The 22,525-nt window shown below is 32.4% G+C and overlaps 1 protein-coding gene across 1 annotated transcript; it reads right to left on the bottom strand.

Annotated features, from left to right (window-relative positions):
• Positions 1-132: 132 nt before the first annotated feature.
• LOC145306797 (uncharacterized) lies at positions 133-20,672 on the bottom strand. The gene is made up of 23 exons (XM_080149096.1): positions 20,633-20,672; positions 19,186-19,231; positions 18,350-18,409; positions 17,930-18,025; positions 17,361-17,477; positions 16,055-16,153; positions 15,625-15,726; positions 12,990-13,088; positions 11,379-11,477; positions 10,748-10,849; positions 10,126-10,281; positions 9,891-9,989; positions 9,376-9,447; positions 8,663-8,761; positions 8,334-8,492; positions 7,483-7,581; positions 7,156-7,259; positions 6,466-6,540; positions 5,713-5,784; positions 4,694-4,737; positions 3,961-4,025; positions 1,229-1,301; positions 133-239 (listed from the first exon to the last, which is right to left on the bottom strand). Exons 1-22 carry the CDS (start codon positions 20,648-20,650, stop codon positions 1,231-1,233), a joined length of 1,953 nt encoding a protein of 650 aa, XP_080005222.1. The 5' UTR covers positions 20,651-20,672; the 3' UTR covers positions 133-239; positions 1,229-1,230.
• Between the last annotated feature and the right edge of the window lie 1,853 nt (positions 20,673-22,525).

Here is a 22,525-nt window from a genome sequence, read left to right as displayed (position 1 = left end):
GGTTTTATGTGATCTAATTATCCGAATGTTCTGATTTTTGGTTTAAAGATTCCTGGGACAACAAAGTATAATGTATAAGCGAAGCAACTCTATAATCAAATCCTAAAAATGTAAAAATAAAATTTCTAGAAAAAAAATCTAATATTTTTATTTTAAAAACATGATTTCATATTATCTAATTTTTAGAACAATGGTAAAATATTGAAAGAGATTCTGTTCACCAAAAATAGCTGCTCTGTCTGAAATAATGGTTACATTAATTCTATCTATCTATCTATCAATCTATCTATAAATCTATCTATCTATCTATCTATCTATAAATCTATCGTTCAATCTATCTATCAATATATCTAACAATTTATCTCTCAATCAAAATATCTTTCAATATATCTATCAATTAGACTATAAAAGTTGGAAAGATTTTTAATCAATATAATAGATTTGAAATCTGCATAAAATTTTAAGGATTTTTTATAAAATTCGTTTTTAATATAATTCTTTATTTAAAGGCGCAAATACGATTTAAGTTAATAAATTTTGACCAATAGGATAGCTGGATTGGAAACTACCTACGCTCTAATTGGTTGAATGATGTACGTCACTTAAGCTTCTCCAATCAGAGCGCAGATAGTTTTCAATCCACCAATCACAGATCTCAAAAATATTTAACTTAATTTGTATTTGCGCCTTTAAATAAAGAATTATATAAAAAACTAATTTTATAAAAAATCCTTAAAATTTTATGCAGATTTCAAATCTATTATATTGATTAAAAATCTTTCCAACTTTTATAGTCTACTATCAATGTATCTATTAATCTATCTATCAATCTATCTATCAATCTATCTATCAATCTATCTATCAATCTATCTATCAATCTATCTATCAATCTATCTATCAATCTATCTATCAATCTATCTATCAAACTATCTATTAATCTATCTATCAATCTATCTATCAATCTATCAATCTATCAATCTATCAATCTATCAATCTATCAATCTATCAATCTATCAATCTATCAATCTATCAATCTATCAATCTATCAATCTATCAATCTATCAATCTATCAATCTATCAATCTATCAATCTATCAATCTATCAATCTATCAATCTATCTATCAATCTGTCAATCTATCTATCAATCTATCAATCTATCAATCTATCTATCAATCTATCAATCTATTTGTGTTTAAACATTTATATCAATTAATTAAAAATTTTTAACCTTTAATATGGGCAGTTAGTTTCCGAGGGGCGGGGAGAACGGAAGAAAAAATTGCTTAGATTCACTAATTCACCTAAAAGAACAATGATATTTTAACCTATATATGTATTTCAAATCTAAATAGGTTTCGTGTTTCGTTTTTTCTTAAAAATGCTATAAAGTACATACAGTATACATTACGAATAATGAACGGTTTTTAAAATGGTCTAGCCCCCCCTGTAATGAAGTTGTAACCCTATTTTTTGTTTGTGTGGTCTTTATATACATGTATAATGGTGTTTGTTGCGGTAAATTAGATCAAAGAACATTTTCCGACATTCAGCAGGCTATGAAAGAAAATATTCAAAATGAAAAAATTCTGACCCTAATGTATTTTAATTGAATTTTGGTTAAGCCGAAAAATCATAGATTTTAAGGTCTTGATACATACTTTTTTGGCTCAAATGACTTGTATGAGAGCTAGGAAGTCTATGGAAGCAGAATTTTATGCTGAAGATAAAACTTGACACAACCCCTATGCTTATTTCAATTTTACTATGTGATTTTTGGGCTTACGTAAAATTTACTTTAAAAAATAAGGGTATGAATTTTTTCATTTTGAATTTCTTCTTTTATAGCCTGCTGAATGTCGGAAAATGTTCTTTGATCTAATTTACCGCAACAAACACCATTATACATGTATATAAAGATCACACAAACAAAAAATAGGGTTACAACTTCATTACAGGGGGGGGCTAGATCATTTTAAAGACCGGTAATTTTTCATTACGTATACTGTACCAATAAATTGTGGTTTGTGAAACATTTCAGAAATTAGGTCTGCGAATTTTAAAAAAACGAAAATGATATTTGTTAAAGGAAGCCTGCAAGAAATACCACGCTTTAACTGCTGAAAGACTGTTACAAGTAGACCAAATACCCCAAATTTGAAGCCTTCAGCTTCTATAACAAAAAAGTTCTAGGCATTTTAAAATGACATTTTATGTACAATGAAAGAATTGCAATGCTCATGTTAAAAACTTTGAAATTAAACTACGTAGCCTAGAAACAAAATTATAAGCTTATTTTTGTCATAAATTTAGGTTTCCAGTAACTAATTATATTTTTACAATAAAAATACCCATTTTTATAGTCAAAATCATTAAAAAAAATTAAGTTTAACTTGTGTCGTACCAAGTGTACTGTAGCCAATCAGAAGGCTGTATCAGCTTAACAACCAATCACAGCTGAGATTGTATTAGTTTCCCTCTTTGTTTCCGCTTTGATTTTCGTTTAAAAATGCAATCTAAATCGAATTTTTTTCATAGATTTTGACTATGAAATGTGGTGTTTTTATTGTAAAAATGTAATCAGTTACTGGCAATCTAAGTTTCTGACAAAGATAAGGTTATAATTTTGTGTCTAGGCGATGTAATTCAATATTGTTTTTTCTTTTATAAGCATTGGAAATCTTTCAAAAATTTCATTGTACATAAAATGCTAAAATGCATAAAATGCTTATAATTTGGGGTATTGGGTCTACTTGTGGCAGTCTTTTAGCAGTTAAAGCGTTGTATTTCTTGCAGGCGTCCTTTAAGAAAGTTATATGAAATAGAAAATTATCAATTAATAATTTGGATCATGGAAAGAAAACGAAGTAGCAGGTTTCTTTTCGTCGTATTTTCACAGTAGCTTTTGATAGGTTGTTTTAGGTAAGGTTAGGTAATTATCCCCGCATGGTCATATCCCCCCACAAGGCTGGAAATAAGAGAAAAGCTACTGTAAAAATACGCAAAACCCACTTTTTCATTTTCTTTCCTTGATCTGACAATTTAGAATAGTTTGTATGAAATAATGTAATTAAGAAGTAATAGATGTAAAATTTGTATTGACTGTTTTTCATTTGATCAGCTGACCTAATACAGAAAGTAACAGGTTGTCAAAAGGTGATGTTAGCTAATAATTTCTCTTATTCATTCGAATCCGGTGGATAGGAACCGGTTCTCATCCATACGAAAAAACTATGTCTTGCATCGTATTATATCCAGCTTTCTACGAATATAAAAATGTACAATCATAAGATTAAAGCCAGTTTTTTTAGCCCGTGACTTTGGCATTTCGGGGCTAAAAAAACTGGTTTATATTCTTATAATTGTACATTCTATATCCGCGGAAAGCAGTTTATAATACGCTGAGAGAAATAACTATTCTTGAATCAAATGATGAAATGTTTTTTTCATTTATTTAATTGTTGTGTTTTTGCTAAACTGTAATATTAAAAATAGAATATGATATTTTCAAAACAAAAAATTTAATCTTTGATATCTTTCTTCACAGAATTAATTTTAAAATTTGGTCTGACAGTTTTTCCAAAGTAAGTAAGATCTATCAAATGCAATCTACAGAAGGATAATTTTGTGAATTAACATTGAGGTTTTATTGGCCATTGTCTTGTCCATTTAGATCTCTGATAAAATATACTAAAAGAGTAAATGTCAATTACCCTGGGATCTAAAGAGATAAGACAATGGTTGATATACTGATGTACATTCCCAATGATAATATATAAAATTACACTTCTGTAGACTACAATTAATGGTTAAAACGTTTGGACACTCTGATTCAACCAATCAGAATTCACTGTTGAGTGTAGTCCTCAAAGATGTTCAGCCAACATATGTGAAAATGCTATTATAAAACTCTGGGGACTACTGTAATGAACAGCCCATTGTCTACTCTCTCTGTGGAATTACCTGGATTTTCTATTGTCATCTGTCCTGCAGCACTAGAACCTGAGCTAATGTTCTCCAAACAAGAACTAAAAACATAAATAAGGATGACAATATTCATAATAGCCTTTAAAAAAAAAAATGTCTAAAAAGTACACATTTAGATTGTCCATTGAATGTAGATAATTTAAAGTAATATTAGAGAGATTTATATGAAGATACTTATACTTTTCTATAAAATATCTTATTTTGCATTTCACATTTTTGCTGTGTAAAATATGATTTTACACAAATAAGAAATTGAAAATGTATTAGAGCTAGAAAAAGTAAGAGACATTTTTAGAAAGCTCCAATATCTGTCTATTCTACTCGAATGTGAATGAAATTGCCTGATAAATATGAAAGACAAATAAGAAAATAAAGGTTTAGGTGTTGGTGCTTCAAAGATAAAAGTAAAATATGATCACCAAAAGTAATATAAAAATTTAGACAATGCAAAATGGTGAATTCACCAAAAGGTCCAAATGAAAACCGTTTTCATGTTTTTTTTTCTAACCTAATAAGCCTTGGGGTGGGGTGTGGTAATAGGGTCTCAATCCTTATCTAGAAGTCCTAACTGTGCATGGTAATGAACTTTGCCTGTCTTGGGCCAACACATTCTCCCAACTCTTACTATTAATGTTGCGCATATGACATGGCATAAGTTAAAACAACCCATTGGTCCCTAACAACAGCTACTTTTGTTGATTTAGTTTACCTTGGGCAGTGTCCCCATTCTCCTACTCCTTCCACATGGTTTCCCTAGAAATAAAAAAAAATATTAGAGCATTTTTTATAAATTAAAGATATATTTGGCGCTTTCACACAAAGTACATAGTTGAGCAATTATATCACCCTTTCCCTTTATATTTTAATAGCGGATACGCCCCTAGAGGCCTCTAGGGAGGAGGGAGAAGTCAAATTGATAACCCAATTTCTTATTTTAGATTTTAAAAGAAAAAGTAAAAAAAAATTTTTGGGGGTGGAATTTTTTTTTTGGGGGGGTGGGGTGCCCCACTCCCCAAGAAAATAGTTATAAACCCTCCCGGGACCTATGAGAAGGTACCCTGTCAAGGAGAACCTTGCGAAATCCTTCAGTACAAACAGACACACAAACACAGAGACATCCTGTTACTTTATTATAAGGATAAGATAAATTGGTAGTAGTTTTTGTTTGTGTGTTTATCACTTTCATGTTAGGTTAGGTTATATTGGGTATTGGGTAGCTGAACTGGGTTAGGTTACCGCAGGTTTAGGCCCAGTATGGGTTGGGTATAGGAGAAAAAATACTACTTCCCCTCCCCTACTTCATTTAGATCAATATACAAAAGAAACTGGATGATATTTCTTTCTTGTAAGGGATAATTTAGCTTCTTGTTGCTATACTACTTATAGACCTTATAATCATTGTATCTACATTATAGCTTTAAAAACGATTAATATCCAATGGATTAAAACTGGTTCTCAACCATACTGAAAAATCATGTATAGCATTATATTACAGACAGCTTTCAACAAATATCAAATAAAAATCATAAAAAGAATAACAGTTTTGTTAGCTCAGGTCTTCAGTCCCTCTTATATTTGTAGAAAAATGGTTTTAATCTTATGATTGTACATTTTTATCTTCATAGAAAGCTGGATTTAATACGATGCAAGACATAGTTTTTTTCGTATGGATGAGAACTGGTTACTATCCACCGGATTTGAATGAATACAAGAAATAACTATTATTACATTTTCATCAGTGAGAGTGGAGCACCATGGTTTATTATCAGGATCATCATCAGTTGTGCAGGAGGTATACACCTAAAATTAGAATTATTTGAAATGATAAATGTTGATTTTATTAGCAGGGCTACACTTCAAGTATCATCTGATGGTAACCCGCGACTGTGGCTCAACACGTAGCCTCGCCATCGGGAAGGTGATAGGTTAGAGTCTTGGCTTAACACCGCCTCAGAACTAAAGATGTTAAAAATGGTTCCTACTGCTACTATGTCAGGTGCACAACCATAATAGTTAGAGTAGGGGGAATGCCTTAGCCCAAAACAGGCGCAACTCATTACCATGCACAGTTAGGACTTCTCAGAAAAAGGTTGTGCAATCAAATAGGGTTGGTTGTCTGATGGGCAAATGGATGCTTTACACCGCAATCATAAGTGGAAAATGTTTCAAGGTGTGTGGAGGGGTCTACAACCCGAAGCAACACCAAGCCCCCTAGAGTCATCATAATCATCTGATGGTCTGTCTCTCTGGGTTAGTAATATCCCCTTTTTTTTAAAAGCTCATATACTTTCTGCAATTTATGCTTTATTGCACTTTTCTTACAGATCTATATCACATAATGTGTAAATAAAAAAAGATTTTATTATTATATCCTATATACAAAAAGTTCCAACAATGAAAGTTTATTCAACCCAGAAAGGGTGGGGACATTGGACTTTAAATTATACTGACAACCAAAGTTTTATAGAAATATCATCTTACCTTTCCAAAGATGAAAGGGAAAACACATCTTTTGTTGTTGCTAGCAATGCAGGTTTGATTGTAATTAGCATCGTCCTAAAGTAATTGTGGTTTAAAATAAACATATTTCTTTTCAAGAACTCTAGGGGTGCATCGTTGTTGTGGAAAGGTTGACTAACCTCAAAGTGACTGCAGATCACAGAAATCCCACCTTATCATTTTACAAATAAATCAAAGGTAAGGGACTAGGTCTTTTTTTCCCTATGCCTAAACTAGGGTTTCGACTCAATATCATGTTGGATATCCAGCTGATTTCTAATGCCAGATATACAGTTATCCAGTTATTCATTGGATTTCCTGCATTGGCCAGATATCTAGCCAGATACTGGATATCCAGCATTAGAAATCATCTGGATACCTGGTAACCGGTATCTTGCCAAAAATGTATCAGGCCCAACCCTATCCTAAACCCAGCTAGGGCCTGTGACCCTGTGGTGCCTATTCCTACAGTGATACCATGGTCCCTATATGGCCTAACCTAACTGCAACAAAAAACAAAACAACTATCCCTCCCCCACCTTTATTTTTATTCTATAAAAAAGTAAGAGAGCATATTTTCATTGCTTAATAGGCACTTTGGGGGAAAGTGGCAGTTATTTTTACGGTAGGTTGACTTTAGCATATAAAGATTATTAACAGAAAGTGCATTACTTTTTCATTTATGACTTTTTTGTTATCATCAGCTTTGTGATCTAGAAGTATCTTCACTATATCTGTGTTTCCATTCTCTGATGCAACCATAAGACTTGTCTTTCCTAGATATAGATGTATTAGATGTATAATAGATTATCAAGTTCAGAGTAGAATTATAGATACACAGAGAGCAATGTATAGTGATAGATTGATAGTTATTACAGCAAATGATAAAAATATAGATAAAAAAAAGTATTCGATTAATGGATATAAAATTAAATAGATAAAGAAAGTGTATGAATAATGTAAAAATATTAATTAAAGATGTAATCCTATGTGACTTACCATAAACATCTTTAGTGCTGATATCAGCTCCATGTTCTAGAAGTATCTTCACTATTTCTGTGTATCCATTTTGTGCTGCATACATAAGACTAGTCCTATCTAGATATAAATATATTAATTATTATTATTTATTATATAAATACAAAAAGATGGATTTTTTCTTGAAAAATACTAAATATGTAATAATTATAACATTTCAAAACTTTATAACTTTCATGACATGTGTTTTGTCTAGGGTTGGGCCAGATATCCAGACAATTTCTATATCCAGCCAGATACCAGATATTGAAACTATCCAGATACTGGATATCAGGCTGATTTTAAATGCTGGATATCAGGTTATCCTGCTTGATATCCAGTAATTTGCCAGATATCAAACATTGGCCAGATATCCGGTATCCAGTATCTGGCCAAAAAAGTATCCGGCCCAACCCTAGTTTTGTCCAATAGCTTTGATATTGGCCAAAAGGTTGCACTCTCATATTCCAAGTGTGGGGGTAAAGAGGTATTTTCCCCCCTCAAAATTTGGCACCTTTAATTTTACTTTTTTCAAAATTTAAAAAGATACATTAGACTAGCACCCTGTAATATTTTCAGGTGTGAAAGCCACATCTGAGTTATCTCAATGCTAGCGGCTACGCCCCTAGAGGCCTTGAATATGATAACTAACCTAATTCTCTAATTTACCCCCCATTTTAAATTTTAGTTGTTTGTAAATTAAATTATTTATTATGGTGGGCGGGGGATAAATTTTCTAGGGGCGATTTATCTTGGAAGGGTAGTGGTCCCCTCCCCCAAAATAGTTATAAACCTTCACAAGACCCATGAGAAGCTACCCTTCAAAGGAGAACCTGATTTGTTCAGAGAATATCCAGTATCTTTTGTATCTAGGTATATAGATAGTCCAAAATAGTCTGGATGGTTGATTTTATTTTTAGCTCCATGTTCTAGAAGTATCTTCACAGTTTCTGTGTTTCCATTCATTGCTGCATATATGAGACTGGTCCTTTCTAGATATAAATATATTAAATATATTATGTAATACAGAGTAGAGTTATAAATATACTGAGACAGATATATAAATGGATAAATAGATAGATGTATGGATAGATTGATTTGTGAAAAATACTAAATATATAATTATATTTATATTATGTATTATTAATATTGTGTAACTAACCTTTAATATCTCTATCGTTAACAGTAGCTCCATGTTCTATTAGAATTTTCACTATATCTGTGCTTATATTTTCAGCTGCCTTCATAAGACTAGTCTCTCCTAGAAGTAAACACATTAAATAACCCGCGATTGTGGCTCAATCCGTTCATCGACAGGGAGGTTATAGGTTAAATTTCAGGATGACACCACATCATAACTAAAGTGTCTAAAAATGGTTCCTACTGTTACTATGTCAGGTGCACAACATAAATAGTAAGAGTAGGGGGAATGCCTTGGCCCATAAAACAAGCGCAACTCACTACCATGCACAGTTAGGACTTCTAAAACAAAGGTAATTCAATCAAAGGATTGGTTGTATGATGGATGTTACTTAACCTAATATCCTTGGGTGTTAGAGTATCACATCCCATTACACCTGGATGATGCTCTGAATTCTCTAGATGATTACTTAAATTGAAGGAGAGTCCCGCCCTTAGGAGGTAATTTTATTAAATAATAAGTACATTACACATCTTCATTTAGAGTATTTTCATAAGGTGGGATTCTTATCAATTTCAAGTGATCATCTAGAGAATCCAGAGCATCATTCACTTATAATGGGATGCAATACTCAAATACCCAAGGATATTGTATAGTATTACACAGAGATACACAGAGAGATATACATATATTTTCATTGAATATATACTAAAGATTAAAATATAATAACTAACCATATACAAGTTTTCTCTTGTTGATTTGTTGTGTAAATTGTTTGCCTGCTGCATGCATAAGACTGTTACCTCCTAAATAAAAGTATATCAGAAATTCTGTAGTTTATAGTAGAACTAGCGGCTACGCCCCTAGAAGCCTCTAGTGGCACTTTAAATGTTTGGTTTAAAAAAAGATACCTTGCAATGCTGCGATGGAGTCTCTATCAAATTGCTAGATACTTTGCAATGTTACGTAGGAGTCTCCATTTGAGGAAAAAAAAAATTTTGATTTATTGTAATTTCTCTTGGGAGGGTCGTGGTATCCTCCTTCAAAATAGTTATAAACCTTCCCAGTATCTATGAAAAACTACCCTAAGGAGAACCCAATCAGTTCAGCGGTTAGCAAGATACTTCAGTACAAACACACAAACATCCTGTTACTTTAGTATAATAATAGTATAATTAGATAGATATAGATTGTTTAATGAAAATATAAGATCTGTATGAATTTATTATAATAATGTTATGTAACTAACTTAATTTATCTTTGTGTTGAACATCAGCTTTATTTTGTAGAAGTATCCTGACTGTTTCTGCATGTCCATTGCCTGCAGCATACATAAGACTGGTCCTTCCTAGATATAAATATGTTATATTTAAAATTTCTGTAGTTCTTAATATTGTTATACAACAGAGCAATAGATAGATTGTGTTATGAAGTATACTGAACATGTAAATATAGTATTATAATATTATTATTGTGTAACAAACCATCATTATCTGTAGCGTTAACGTCAGCCTCATGTTCTAGAAGAATCTTCACTATTTCTGTGTGTCCATTCATTGCTGCCTTCATAAGACTGGTCCTTCCTATGTTAACTTGTTCTGTACTTGGTTCTTTGCTTATAATACATACGCTTGTCAATCCTAGATATATATTAGAAACATTATCAAATCAGCCTGACACTGTGTCATAAATAAAGATTTTTAAAATGGTTCCTACTGCTCCTATGTCAGGTGTGAAATTAAAATTGGTTCAAGAAGGGGGAATGCCTTGGCCCATAAACAGTCACAACTCATTACCATGTACAGTTAGGACTTCTCAGACAAAGGTCATGTAAATAAAGAGTGGTTTGTCTGTTGGATGTTACTTAACCTTATATCCACCAATGGGTGTTAGAGTATCACATCCCTTTACAAGCAGATGATGCTTTTTGGTTCTCTAGATGATCATTTGAAATCAAAAGAGAATCTCCCAATTAGGTAAAAGGTAATAAATATTCTTCAGTTTAGAGTTAAGTTATAAACACACACAGAGATATAATTACAGATATTAGAGGTGTATAAAATACACTAGAGATTTAAATTCAGTTTAAGAACATTCATTACTAACCAAACTTATTATCTTTAATGTTGACATCATCAACATGTTCTAGAAGTGTCTTCACTATGTCTGTGTGTCCATTTTCTGCTGCATACATCAGACTAGTAGTTCCTAGATATAGATATATTATATATTTCTTTCATCGTATTATAAACCGCTTTTCGCAAATATAGAATGTACAATTAAAAGATTTAAACCAGTTTTTTTAGCCCCGAGGTGCCAAAGGCAAGGGCTGAGAAACTGGTTTTAATTTTATTATTGTACATTTTTATATTCGTAGAAAGCAGTTTATAATACGATGCTAGACATAGTTTTTTCGTATGGATGAGAACTGGTTCCAATCCACCAGATTCGAATGAATACGAGAATATATATTCTGTGTTTCAGAGTAGATACATACACAGAGATGAATATAGAGATGAATAAATAGATAAAAGCACAGTTCACAAACTACTTATAGAGGTCGACCGATTTATTCTGTAGGTAAACCTAAACAAGTTCAACTAACAAATGCCTTTATAAAATCGATCAACCTAGAGCTTCTTTAGGTCAACTTTCAAAACTTTCAGAGGGTGACTTATGTCTTTTGTGAACTAGACTAAAGATAGATAAATTGTTTAAATGATATGATGAATCTAACCTCTTTTATCTTCATGGTTGACATCAGCTCCATGTTCTAGAAGTGTCTTCACTATATCTGTATTTCCATTCTCTGCTGCATACATAAGAGTGGTCTTTCCTAGATATAAAAATACTAAATACACATTATATATTCTGTCTCTTACAGGTACAGGTACTGTGGAGTTTCAAATTTTTTTTTCATTTTTCCAGTTCTTTTCTTTTCTAGTTTAATAAGTATTTTTTATGTTTTAAAAAAACATTTTATAAAATGCCCACCTTCTGTGACCTCTATTTAACCCTTACAGTTCGGGCCCATATTCCCACCTTAATAGATTGGGGGGGGGGTCATATTGACCCCTCCCTCTATCTCGGCTTCTGTTACAGATAAAGACGTAAAAATTTTTTCTGGTGGTTCATGTGTATTTTTAGAGAAAATTACTTTTTCTAGACATAGCGGTCAGGCCGCTCCTTAGCCGCTTTTTAGCGGCCAGCTGCTAAATTTTAAAACAGCTGTAGAGCGGCCAATTTTGCAGCTAGGATGACCAAATTTTAAAACAAACTTTTATTTTTCATAACAAAAAATTACTTTTTCTGATCATCGCCAAAAAACGGAAAATAACGGAAACCGCCATTTTCAACGGTTACGGCGGTAAAACGGCGGTTGGCGGCGCCAATTAATATTTTTATCTGTTTATTATTGCTCAAGGATATACCAAAAAAATTTATAGGTCTCTAGCTGTAATAGAAGCCATGATATTCATGATATATGTCTGTTGTAAAAGCCGGACAAAAATTGGTCATAAAGTCGGTCAGGGTGCGGTCAAACGGTCATAACACCACTTTTCTCATAAGGTCATTGATATTCACCAAAAAAATTTTAGGTTTCTACCTTATATACAAAGTCATAATGTAGAAATTAAGATTTATTTAGAATTTTTTTTAATTTTGGTGCTACCCAACCGACTTTGACCGGACACCACGACCAACACAGACCAGATATCCTAATAAAATCAACTCTTGCCTACGTGTAATTACTAAACTTAAAAAGTCATGAAGTCACAACTCTCTATCTTACCTACAAAAAAATGACATTGAAAAAATAGAGGGGGGGGTCAATATTGACCCCCCCCCCCCAATCTGTAAGGGTTAAGCAATTTTTAGTTAAGCTAGAAAACTAAAAAATTTTGGTTTGGTTACCCATTTTTTTTTTTTGTAGTTTCTATTTATCATTTAAAGTTTGGTTATAGTTCTTTTAGTGGCAATGCCTCTTAAGTGCATTTCATCATATTTTCACGTTAGTTTTTATAGGTTATTTTAGATTAGATTAGGTTAAGTTTAGTTAAGTCATTGCCCTGCAGGGTTAGGCTATTGGCCCCGCAGGGGCTAAAAAAGGGGAAAAGCTACTGTGAAAATACAACAAAACGTTGCCACGAAAGTGACTATACCCTAAAGTTACTATTATATTAAAATTTGTCCAATTGTTGCTGCTTTACCCTTTTTATTTAACAAGCTTTGTCTTTGGTAAAAAAAACTATTCACAATCTTCTTACATACAGACTGATGGACAGGCATTAATCTACTTTGTATAACAATAAAGTAAATATAATAACATAAAAATTATGTAAATAACCTTTTTTATCTTCATGGTTTACATTCTCTCCATGTTCTAATAAAATCTTTATGATATCTTTGTTTCCATTCTGTGCTGCAGCAATAAGACTTGTCATTCCTAGACATAAATATACTAGATAAGGGTTGGGCCGGATATTTTTTTGGCCGGATACCGGATACCGGATATCCGGCTGATTTTAAATGCCGGATATCCGGTTATCCGGCCAAATTACCAGATATCCGGCCGGATAACAGGCCAAATTACTACATATTAAAGTATCAAAAAAGGATATAGTCCCTTTTATGGCAACGCACCTCAAGGGGCGATTCGTTGTATTTTTAAAATTGCTTTTAATAGGTTATTTTAGGTTAGATTAGGTTATATTTGGTTAGGATTTGCCCCGCAGGGTTAGGCAATTGGCCCCGCAAGGTTAGAGTCCCCCGCAAGGGGCTAGAAATAGGAGGAAAGCTACTGTGAAAATACGAATAATCGCTCCTTAAGGGTCGTTGCCACAAAGAGGACTATACCCGCAAAAAAAATTTCTTCATAAACTAGTGTTTATATTATACTAGCGGTTGCGTCCCTAGTATCTAGGGATATTAGAAGGGACATGAAAGTTCAGAAAAATAATTTAAAACCTTACAACGACTTTTTTTTTATAAAAATGAAAACCCTGGGACCTATAAGAAGCTTCACTCTAAAGGAGAACATATCAGTTCAGCGGTTAGCGAGATCCTTCGCTACAGACAAAAAAAGCTTACTACTTTGTATAATAGGATAAAATTAAGATTAAAACTTAAAAATTAAGTAAGTATTAATGATCTTTCTTCTTAGCAAATAAATCTAATGAACTATTACTTCCCTCAATCTGTAATATCAACCCCTAAGGGTTGGAGGATGGGCGGGGATGTGGCGTTGAATGCCTGCCCCCCCCCCCTCTGTTTTTTTCTATCCCATTTTCTGTGTATAAAAGGTAGAGGGCTATAACTAAGTGACTTTTGAAATATGGGTTGAAATTTTTTTAATATCTCCTTCCTGGCGGGCACAGGATGCCAGCAAATCTGGTAAGGTCATTCAGGTAAAAGTAAAAATATTTTTTTACTTAAACAAAACATTTCATGTTATCTAATACTAAAATATCCTATAGTCGTACATCCTCATATGTAATATAGGTGTTCAAGTTGATTTCAGGTTCCAGGTATAATCCTGCAAGTCCTGAACCTACAGGTCTCCAGAAATCTTTAAACGGTTCCTGTGACCGCAAATTTTTACTTGAAGATTTCAAATTTTAAACTTAGGCTTTTTTATATATCTTCATGACATATTACAATTTCATAAAATCCGTTGCCGTTTACCTGCAAACCGTCGGTTTGCGGCTGGCAGCTGCCAAGTACTGCCAAAATTTATGTTTTGAGATTTCTAATATAAAACTTACATAAAGATAAACATATTCAGAAAAAATTGTTCTTCTATCTTCAATAATAAGAAAATTTCAGCCATTTAAGATAAAAAAAACCAGAGATTTTTGTTGTAAAATATAAAAGATTAAATTGCCGGATATCCGGCCGGATAGTTTCAATATCCGGTATCCGGCCGGATATTGAAAATGGCCGGATATCCGGCCGGATATCCGGCCACACCGGATATCCGGCCCAACCCTATAATAGATATCTACAATATAAAGTAGTAAGCCTTTCTGTCTGAAGCAAAGGATCTTGCTAACCACTAAACCTATATGGTTCTCCTTTACAGTGAAGCTTCCCATAGGTCCAGGGAAGGTTTTTAACTATTTATGGTTAGGGTATCTCCACCATTCTATTAAGAAATTAGCCCACCCCCCCTTAAAAGAAATATTTTTCTTTTTAAAACTTAAATTGAATATGGGGGTTGTCTACTTTTTTCCCTCAACTAAAGTTGCCCCTAGAGACTTCTAGGGGCGTAACTGCTAGTCTACAATATAAAGTAGTAATCTTATTGTTGTCTGAAATTTAAAACTTTTAACAGGTATAATATATCTCAACCATAATATCTAAAAAATTAATAACTACTGCTGCTTCATAACAAAATATATAAAAAAATCTTCAATATCGTGAAGTGAATCAAGCAAATATTGCTTGGTCAGTTTGAAATCTGAAAAACTTCTGAACCAATTGAGTTTACATTTTAGGGAAGCTTTAGGTCTCAGGGTGGTTTTATTCTATTTCATTTTCAGATTTATTATTTTGGGATGGTTAAAAATTTTTCTTATAATAATTTTCTGTTTGATTTTTAATATCTTAATCAGAAAAAATTAAAGCCTGTCAATGTAAATGTTAAATGAAACTTTTAACTATAATTCTCTGTTTTTTAAATTTGGATTAGTGAGTTTGTGCAAATTACTTTTTTTTCTAAAATTCCTTTTTAAGAAGAGCACAAAAATGGAATTAAGACAAATAGACAAATTTCACACTTTATTTTACTTTCTGAAACTTTAGCTATAAAAATCTTCATTGTTATTTGAGGTAAAAATTTTATTCTCTATTCTGGCGTGAAAAAGTATAGAATTAGAGAACAAGCAAAAATGCTAGATAGATACAGTATAGATAGATAAATATGATTATTTGATTAAGATAAACTTAAGATTTAAATAAAGTTTAATAATATTATAACTAACCAAATGATTTTTCTGTATGGTTGACACTAGCTCCATGTTCTAGAAGTATTATCACTGTATCTTTGTTTCCATTCCATGCTGCATATATAAGACTGGTCCGTCCTAGATAGAGTAGATATAAAAGATACATAGTAGATATATGGTAGAGTTATATTATATATAAAATGAGTATACATGATTACTTTAGCCTATATGTTGGTGGTTTCATACTCCTCCCCCCTCCCCTTACCAGAAAATATCCCAAAACAACAGCATGACCAGCAGCTTTATTCTCTGAAGAGTAGAGTCCAGTTGTTTAATCAGGTACTAAGATCTTAAGCTTCAGACAGACAGACATATGGACATGCATTGTTCAACTTTGAATTGAAATGGTTCCTTACAAGGTAATTGCAAAATATAAAGGATAGATAGATAGATAAAATAAACATACCAAGATTATCTTTCTTATCAATAAGAGATCCTCTATCCAGAAGAAGCTGTACTACAGAAGTATGACCATTCTGACTTGCCCAGTGGAGACTTGTCTTTCCTAAATATTTCAATCTTTAACATGATTTCTCATATTCTCTCAAAACCGATTGGTATCCGGTGGATAAGAACTGGTTCTCATCTATACAAAAAAAAACTATGTCTAGCATTCTATTATATCCAGCTTTCAACAAATATAAAAATTTACAATCTCTAGATTAACACCATTTTTTTTACCCATGCCTGCGTCATTTTAAATCCGAGGAAAGCTTACAAAACTGGTTTAAATCCTATGATTTTCATTTTATATTTGCAGAAAACTGTCTATAATAAAATGTAATAAATAACTATAGGCAGGACTAGACCTGTAGTCCAAACTGAGTTTGAATCCTTTATGAGGGTTTGGCATTTAACAAATCCACTTAATTATTCCTTTTAATTATAAGACAATAGGTCCAGCCATTCACCAGATCTTAGTGGACAGAAAGAAGACAATAAGTATAGAGGATTGTAACAATTCAAACAAATTTCTAGCATTTAATAATAGAGTTTGCACCCCTAGCATTTAAGTGACTACATTCAAAAGTGTAGAGAAAACAACATCACTATTTAATTTGATAAGAAATTAGCCTAAAACAATCTTGGTGAAACCTAAGTGAAGCTTCCCTAAAGTGGTCAACAAATTTGAAAAAAAAAATTGAGAGAGTAGCATTTCATTCTATGGGTTATTTATCTTGGCAGGGTAGTGGTAACCTTCCAAAAAAATAGTTATAAACCTTCCTGGACCTGTGCGAAACTTAATTGTAGAGGAGAACCATATTAATTCATCAGTTAGCAAGATTATCATATATTATTACATACTAGCAGCTTCGCCCCTAGCCTTTAGGGGCTTTGCCCCAAGAGGTTTAATTACATCTTCTATTACCTACACAGCCGCAAATTTTCGCAAATAAATGGCAAACTCACAAAATTAAAAATCCGTAAAAAAATTAGGGGGAGGGGGGATTTTTTTGTTTTTTGGGGGGTTAGGGGTGTCCCACCCCTAAAGAAAATAGCCTAAAACCACCACAGGACCAGTAGGTATATTCCCTGAAGGGTGTAATCCGATCGGTTCAGTGGTTACCAAGATCTTTAGGGACAGACGGACAGACAGACAGACAGTGGGACGGACGGACAGACATCTTTCTACTTTGTAATATAGATATACATACAACACAAGACAGAACGACATATATCCTGTTACTTTTATATAATAAAGTATATCAAACCTCTGGGATCTGTAGCATTTACATGTGCTCCATATTGTAAGAAGAGCTTGATTAATTCCTTTGTATTATTTACTTCAATTTCACAAATTATACTTGTCAGGTTTAAATCTCCAAAAACTAAAAAAAAATGATTATGGAATATTAAAATTGCAATAGACGAATAGTCTTTTTCATGACAATGCCTCTTAATGGGCGTTTATTTGTATTTTCAAAGTAGCTTGCTTTTGAGAGGTCAACTGGGTGGAGATACTGTCTATGACATGTTACGCCATGGTCCAACAACTCAGTATAACCAAGGGGAGCCAAATGTCTCCTTTTTTGTCCAAACACCAGGGGTATTAGGTTAAGTAATACCCATCAGACAACCAACCCTTTGATTGTACGACCTTTGTCTGAGAAGTCCTTACTGTGCAAGGTAATTATTCAGGCTTAATTATTGACACCCTTTAATTGCTTACCCCTTGATGGTCCAGCCCCTATCCAGAACTACCCCCCCTCGCCCCCCAATCATTTAGTGTTAATTATCAAGTTTGTTTTTAAAAAGTTGAGAAAATAATGTAAACATTTACCAGACAGACTGTTCTCTTGTATTCTTGCTCTAGGCTCCAGAAACTTGTTAACAAGTTCAGTAGAAATATTTCCATTGCATACAGCTTTTCTTATTTCTAAACAATTAAAAAATATGTATTTAATCAGGTATAAGGTATAAAGAAATCTGGAACAATATTTCAGGGGCAAATGGAGAGGTCGTCAATTTTACGATGTGTTGCCCCCCCAACGACAGCTGAAATAATGTATTGTTTTTGTGATTTTTTTCCGAATTAATTTTGTTGTTAATATAAGCTGGTAATTAATTAGAAGAAACCTTTTAAGAGTCTATTTGTATATACAGTCGGATAAATGGATCGACGGACGGACCGACCCTAATTATATAGAAAAGATTGTCTTTTTAAAATAATGTTTCTTATTTAAATAATAAAGTTGCTTACCCGGATCCACATTATTATATCTGTTAGCATTTTCTAATCCGTTTTCATCTTCTTCAATGTCTAAACAAAAAATGTAATAAAAGTTTATCATTCTTTTAAGATTTTTTTTTATTTAGGCAATTTTCTGTACACCTTAGACTACAAAAAATTATTTCCAGAATGGCTTCTAAATGATTACTATTTGCTTGATTAGAACCGGTTTTCACCAATACTAGTTGGCACTTTAGAATATTTCTTACAATTTTTTTCTAGGGACAATTTATATTAGGAGGGTATTGGAACTCTCACCCAAAATAGTTTTGAACCTTCCCAGGACCTATTAGAAGCTAAATTATATTCATTTATTTTTATATAGGGATTACATTTTGGGCTTATCTAAATGGGGTAAAAGCAATCATATTAGAATTTTGCCTTAGGTTAGGTTATATTTAGAGGCAGGGCAGCCCTGGAGGGTTAGTTTGTAGGTTTGGGCCCTGCAGGGTTAAGGCCACCCACATGGGTTAGGCAAAAACGAAACACAATTTATTTTATAATTTTATTTTGGAGTAAGAATAATTTGAAAGAAAGCACATTAAAACAGAGATCTAAATGGATAAGACAATGGCCGATAAATTGATGTACATCACCAAAGATGATACACAAAATTACCCCGTCTGTTGATTACAATTAGTAGTTTAAACATAAGGACGCTCAACTATATAAACCAAAAAATCAAAATTCAATAACAGTCTCCACGGTTGTTAAGTCAACAAATAAGAAAATGTTGTTATAAGACTTTGGGGTCTAGTATAATAAACAGCGCAATTTCCCCTCCCTCCCTAACAATAAAATCTCACCTATAGCTTTGGATAAGCATCCTCCAACATATAGCAGCAAACAAACCTTAAATATTTTTATACATAGATAAATAGAGATAGATAGATAGATATATAAATAGATATATAGATAGATAGATAGATAGATAGATAGATAGATAGATAGATAGATAGATAGATAGATAGATAGATAGATAGATAGATAGATAGATAGATAGATAGATAGATAGATAGATAGATAGATAGATAGATAGATAGATAGATAGATAGATTGATAGATAGATAGATATATAGATAGATATATAGATAGATAGATAGATAGATAGATAGATAGATAGATAGATAGATAGATAGATAGATAGATAGATAGATAGATAGATAGATAGATAAATACATTAATAGATAGATAGATATATATAGATAAATACATTAATAGATAGATAGATATATATATATATATAGATAAATACAATAATAGATAGATAGATATATAGATAAATACATACATTAATAGATAGATAGATAGATATATAGATAAATACATTAATAGATAGATAGAAAGATAGATAGATATGTAGTTAAATACAATAATAGATAGATAGTTAGATATATAGATAAATACATTAATAGATAGATAGAGAGATATATAGATAAATACATTGATAGATAGATAGATATATAGATAAATACAATAATAGATAGATAGATAGATAGATAGATATATAGATAAATACATTAATAGAGGGATAGATAGATAGATATATAGATAGACTTTGTACAGAAATACAGACGGCCTGACAGAAAGATATTTTTAATTATATTTTAGCATTGCTATGCATATATGTATAATATATATATAGATTAAGAGATATAAGTTTTCCGGAATTTTAATGTAGGGAGTAGATTTGAAATCTGCATCAAATTTTAAGGATTTTTTATAAAATTCGTTTTTTGTCAAATTCTTTATCTAAAAGCGAAAATACATTTTAAGTTAATTAATTTTGACCAATAGGATAGGTGGATTTTAAACTACCTGCGCTCTAATTGGTTGAATGATGTACGACATCCAATCAGAGCGCAGATTTTTTAAATCCACCAATCACAGATGCCAAAATTAATTAACTTAATTTGTATTTCCGCTTTTAGATAAAGAATTATAGAAAAAACGAATTTTATAAAAAATCCTTAAAATTTGATGCAGATTTCAAATCTACTCCCTACATTACAATTCCGGAAAACTTATATCTCTTAATATAGATAGAAAAATGACGGGGGGATTTTTTTGGTTTTTGGGGGGTTTGGGGTATCCCACCCACCAAGAAAATAGCCTAAACCACCACAGGACCAGTAGGTATATTCCCTGAAGAGTAGAATCCGATCGGTTCAGTGGTTACCGAGATCTTAAGGGACAGACAGACGGACGTACATACATCATTCTACTTTGTATTATATATATATATATACTCACAACACTAAATGTTAACATGATCACGTATGAGCTAGAAAGAACTGACTAGTGGTGCTGCTAGTGAGTGACCTTCAGATTTCACTTTTTCTTGGCCCAACAAGTTTTCTTTTCAAATTGTAATTCACAAGTCAACTTTTGAGTGTATGTGATCTAAAGGGATAAAACAATGGCCGATAAATTGATGTACATCCCCAATGATAATACACAAGATTACCCTTTCTGTAGATTAAAATTAGTGGTTTAAATGTTTGAACTCAAGTCAACTATTAAGTGTATGTGTGCGTAAAGGGATAAAACAATGGCCGATAAATTGATGTACATCCCCAATGATGATACACAAGATTACCCTTTCTGTAGATTAAAATTAGTGGTGGAAATGTTTAAACTCAAGTCAACTATTAAGTGTATGTGTGCGTAAAGGGATAAAACAATGGCCGATAAATTGATGTACATCCCCAATGATGATACACAAGATTACCCTTTCTGTAGATTAAAATTAGTGGTGGAAATGTTTAAACTCAAGTCAACTATTAAGTGTATGTGTGCGTAAAGGGATAAAACAATGGCCGATAAATTGATGTACATCCCCAATGATGATACACAAGATTACCCCTTATAAAGATTAAAATTAGTGGAGGAAATGTTTGAACACAAGTCAACTATTGAGTGTATGTGTGTGTAGTGATCTAAAGGGATAAAACAATGGCCGATAAATTGATGTACATCCCCAATGATGATATACAAGTTTACCCTTTCTGTAGATTAAAATTAGTGGTGGAAATGTTTGAACACAAGTCCACTATTAAGAGATTGTGTGTGTGTGTGTGTGTGTAGTGATCTAAAGGGATAAGACAATGGCCGATAAATTGATGTAAATCCCCAATGATGATACACAAGATTACCCTTCTGTAGATTAAAATTAGTTTTGGAAATGTTTGAACACTCAACTTAATGAATCAACTAATCAAAATTTTCTAAAGTCCCCAAAGTTATTAAGCCAACGAATAAGGACTTTAAATGAATTTTGCTTGGTTTTTGGTAGGTCCATTAAGTTGAGTGTCCAAATGTTTCAACCATCGGGGATAGTTTTGTTTATCATTGTCCTTCCCTAACAGTTAGATTTTTTTTTATTAATTTGGACTGTTTAAAATTGTCCTATCGTTTTCAAACTTTGCATGATCATTTCTTTAACAGTTGGGTTCGACTTAGAAAGTGCAGCAACTTTATAATCGTTACCAGAAAGTCAGTACGTCAATTTAAAACAAGCTGATTTTTTTTACTTTTTTGAAACAAATTTTGGTAAGTTAATAACAAGTCTCTAACTCACTCACTCACTTACTCTCTCTCTCTCTCTCTTTCTCATTCACTCTCTCTTTCTCTCTCATTCTCTTTCTCTTTCTTTCTCTCACTCTCTCTCATTCACTCTCTCTTTCTCTCTCATTCACTCTCTCTTTCTCTCTCATTCACTCTCTCTTTCTCTCTCATTCACTCTCTCTTTCTCTCTCATTCACTCTCTCTTTCTCTCTCATTCTCTTTCTCTTTCTTTCTCTCACTCACTCTCTCTCTTTCTACCTCTCTCTCTTGAATTTTGATTAGTTGGTTCATTTTGTCCAAACGTTTCAACCACTTATTGTAATCTACCTAAGGGGAAATTTGTGTATCATCATTGGGGATGTACATCAATTTATAGGTCATTGTACCCTTGAAAATTCTGTCCTTTACTGGTCCATAACTGTTTACAAGATCTTAGTGGACATACATGCACACAAATACTTCCAACTTTCTTCATATTATGTGATTAATCCCCCCCCCCTTTTCCCCCCTCCCCATAAAATAACATTTAAGGGGGGGGGGAGGAATATACAGGGAAAAGACAATGGCCGATAAATTGAT

This window comes from Acartia tonsa, chromosome 15, assembly GCF_053477335.1.
Source record: "Acartia tonsa isolate MP-2025a chromosome 15, ASM5347733v1, whole genome shotgun sequence".
Classification (NCBI taxonomy): Eukaryota; Metazoa; Arthropoda; class Copepoda; order Calanoida; family Acartiidae; genus Acartia; species Acartia tonsa.
The sequence above is the reverse complement of the archived record's forward strand: the minus strand, read 5'-3'. Positions and strand labels throughout refer to the sequence as shown.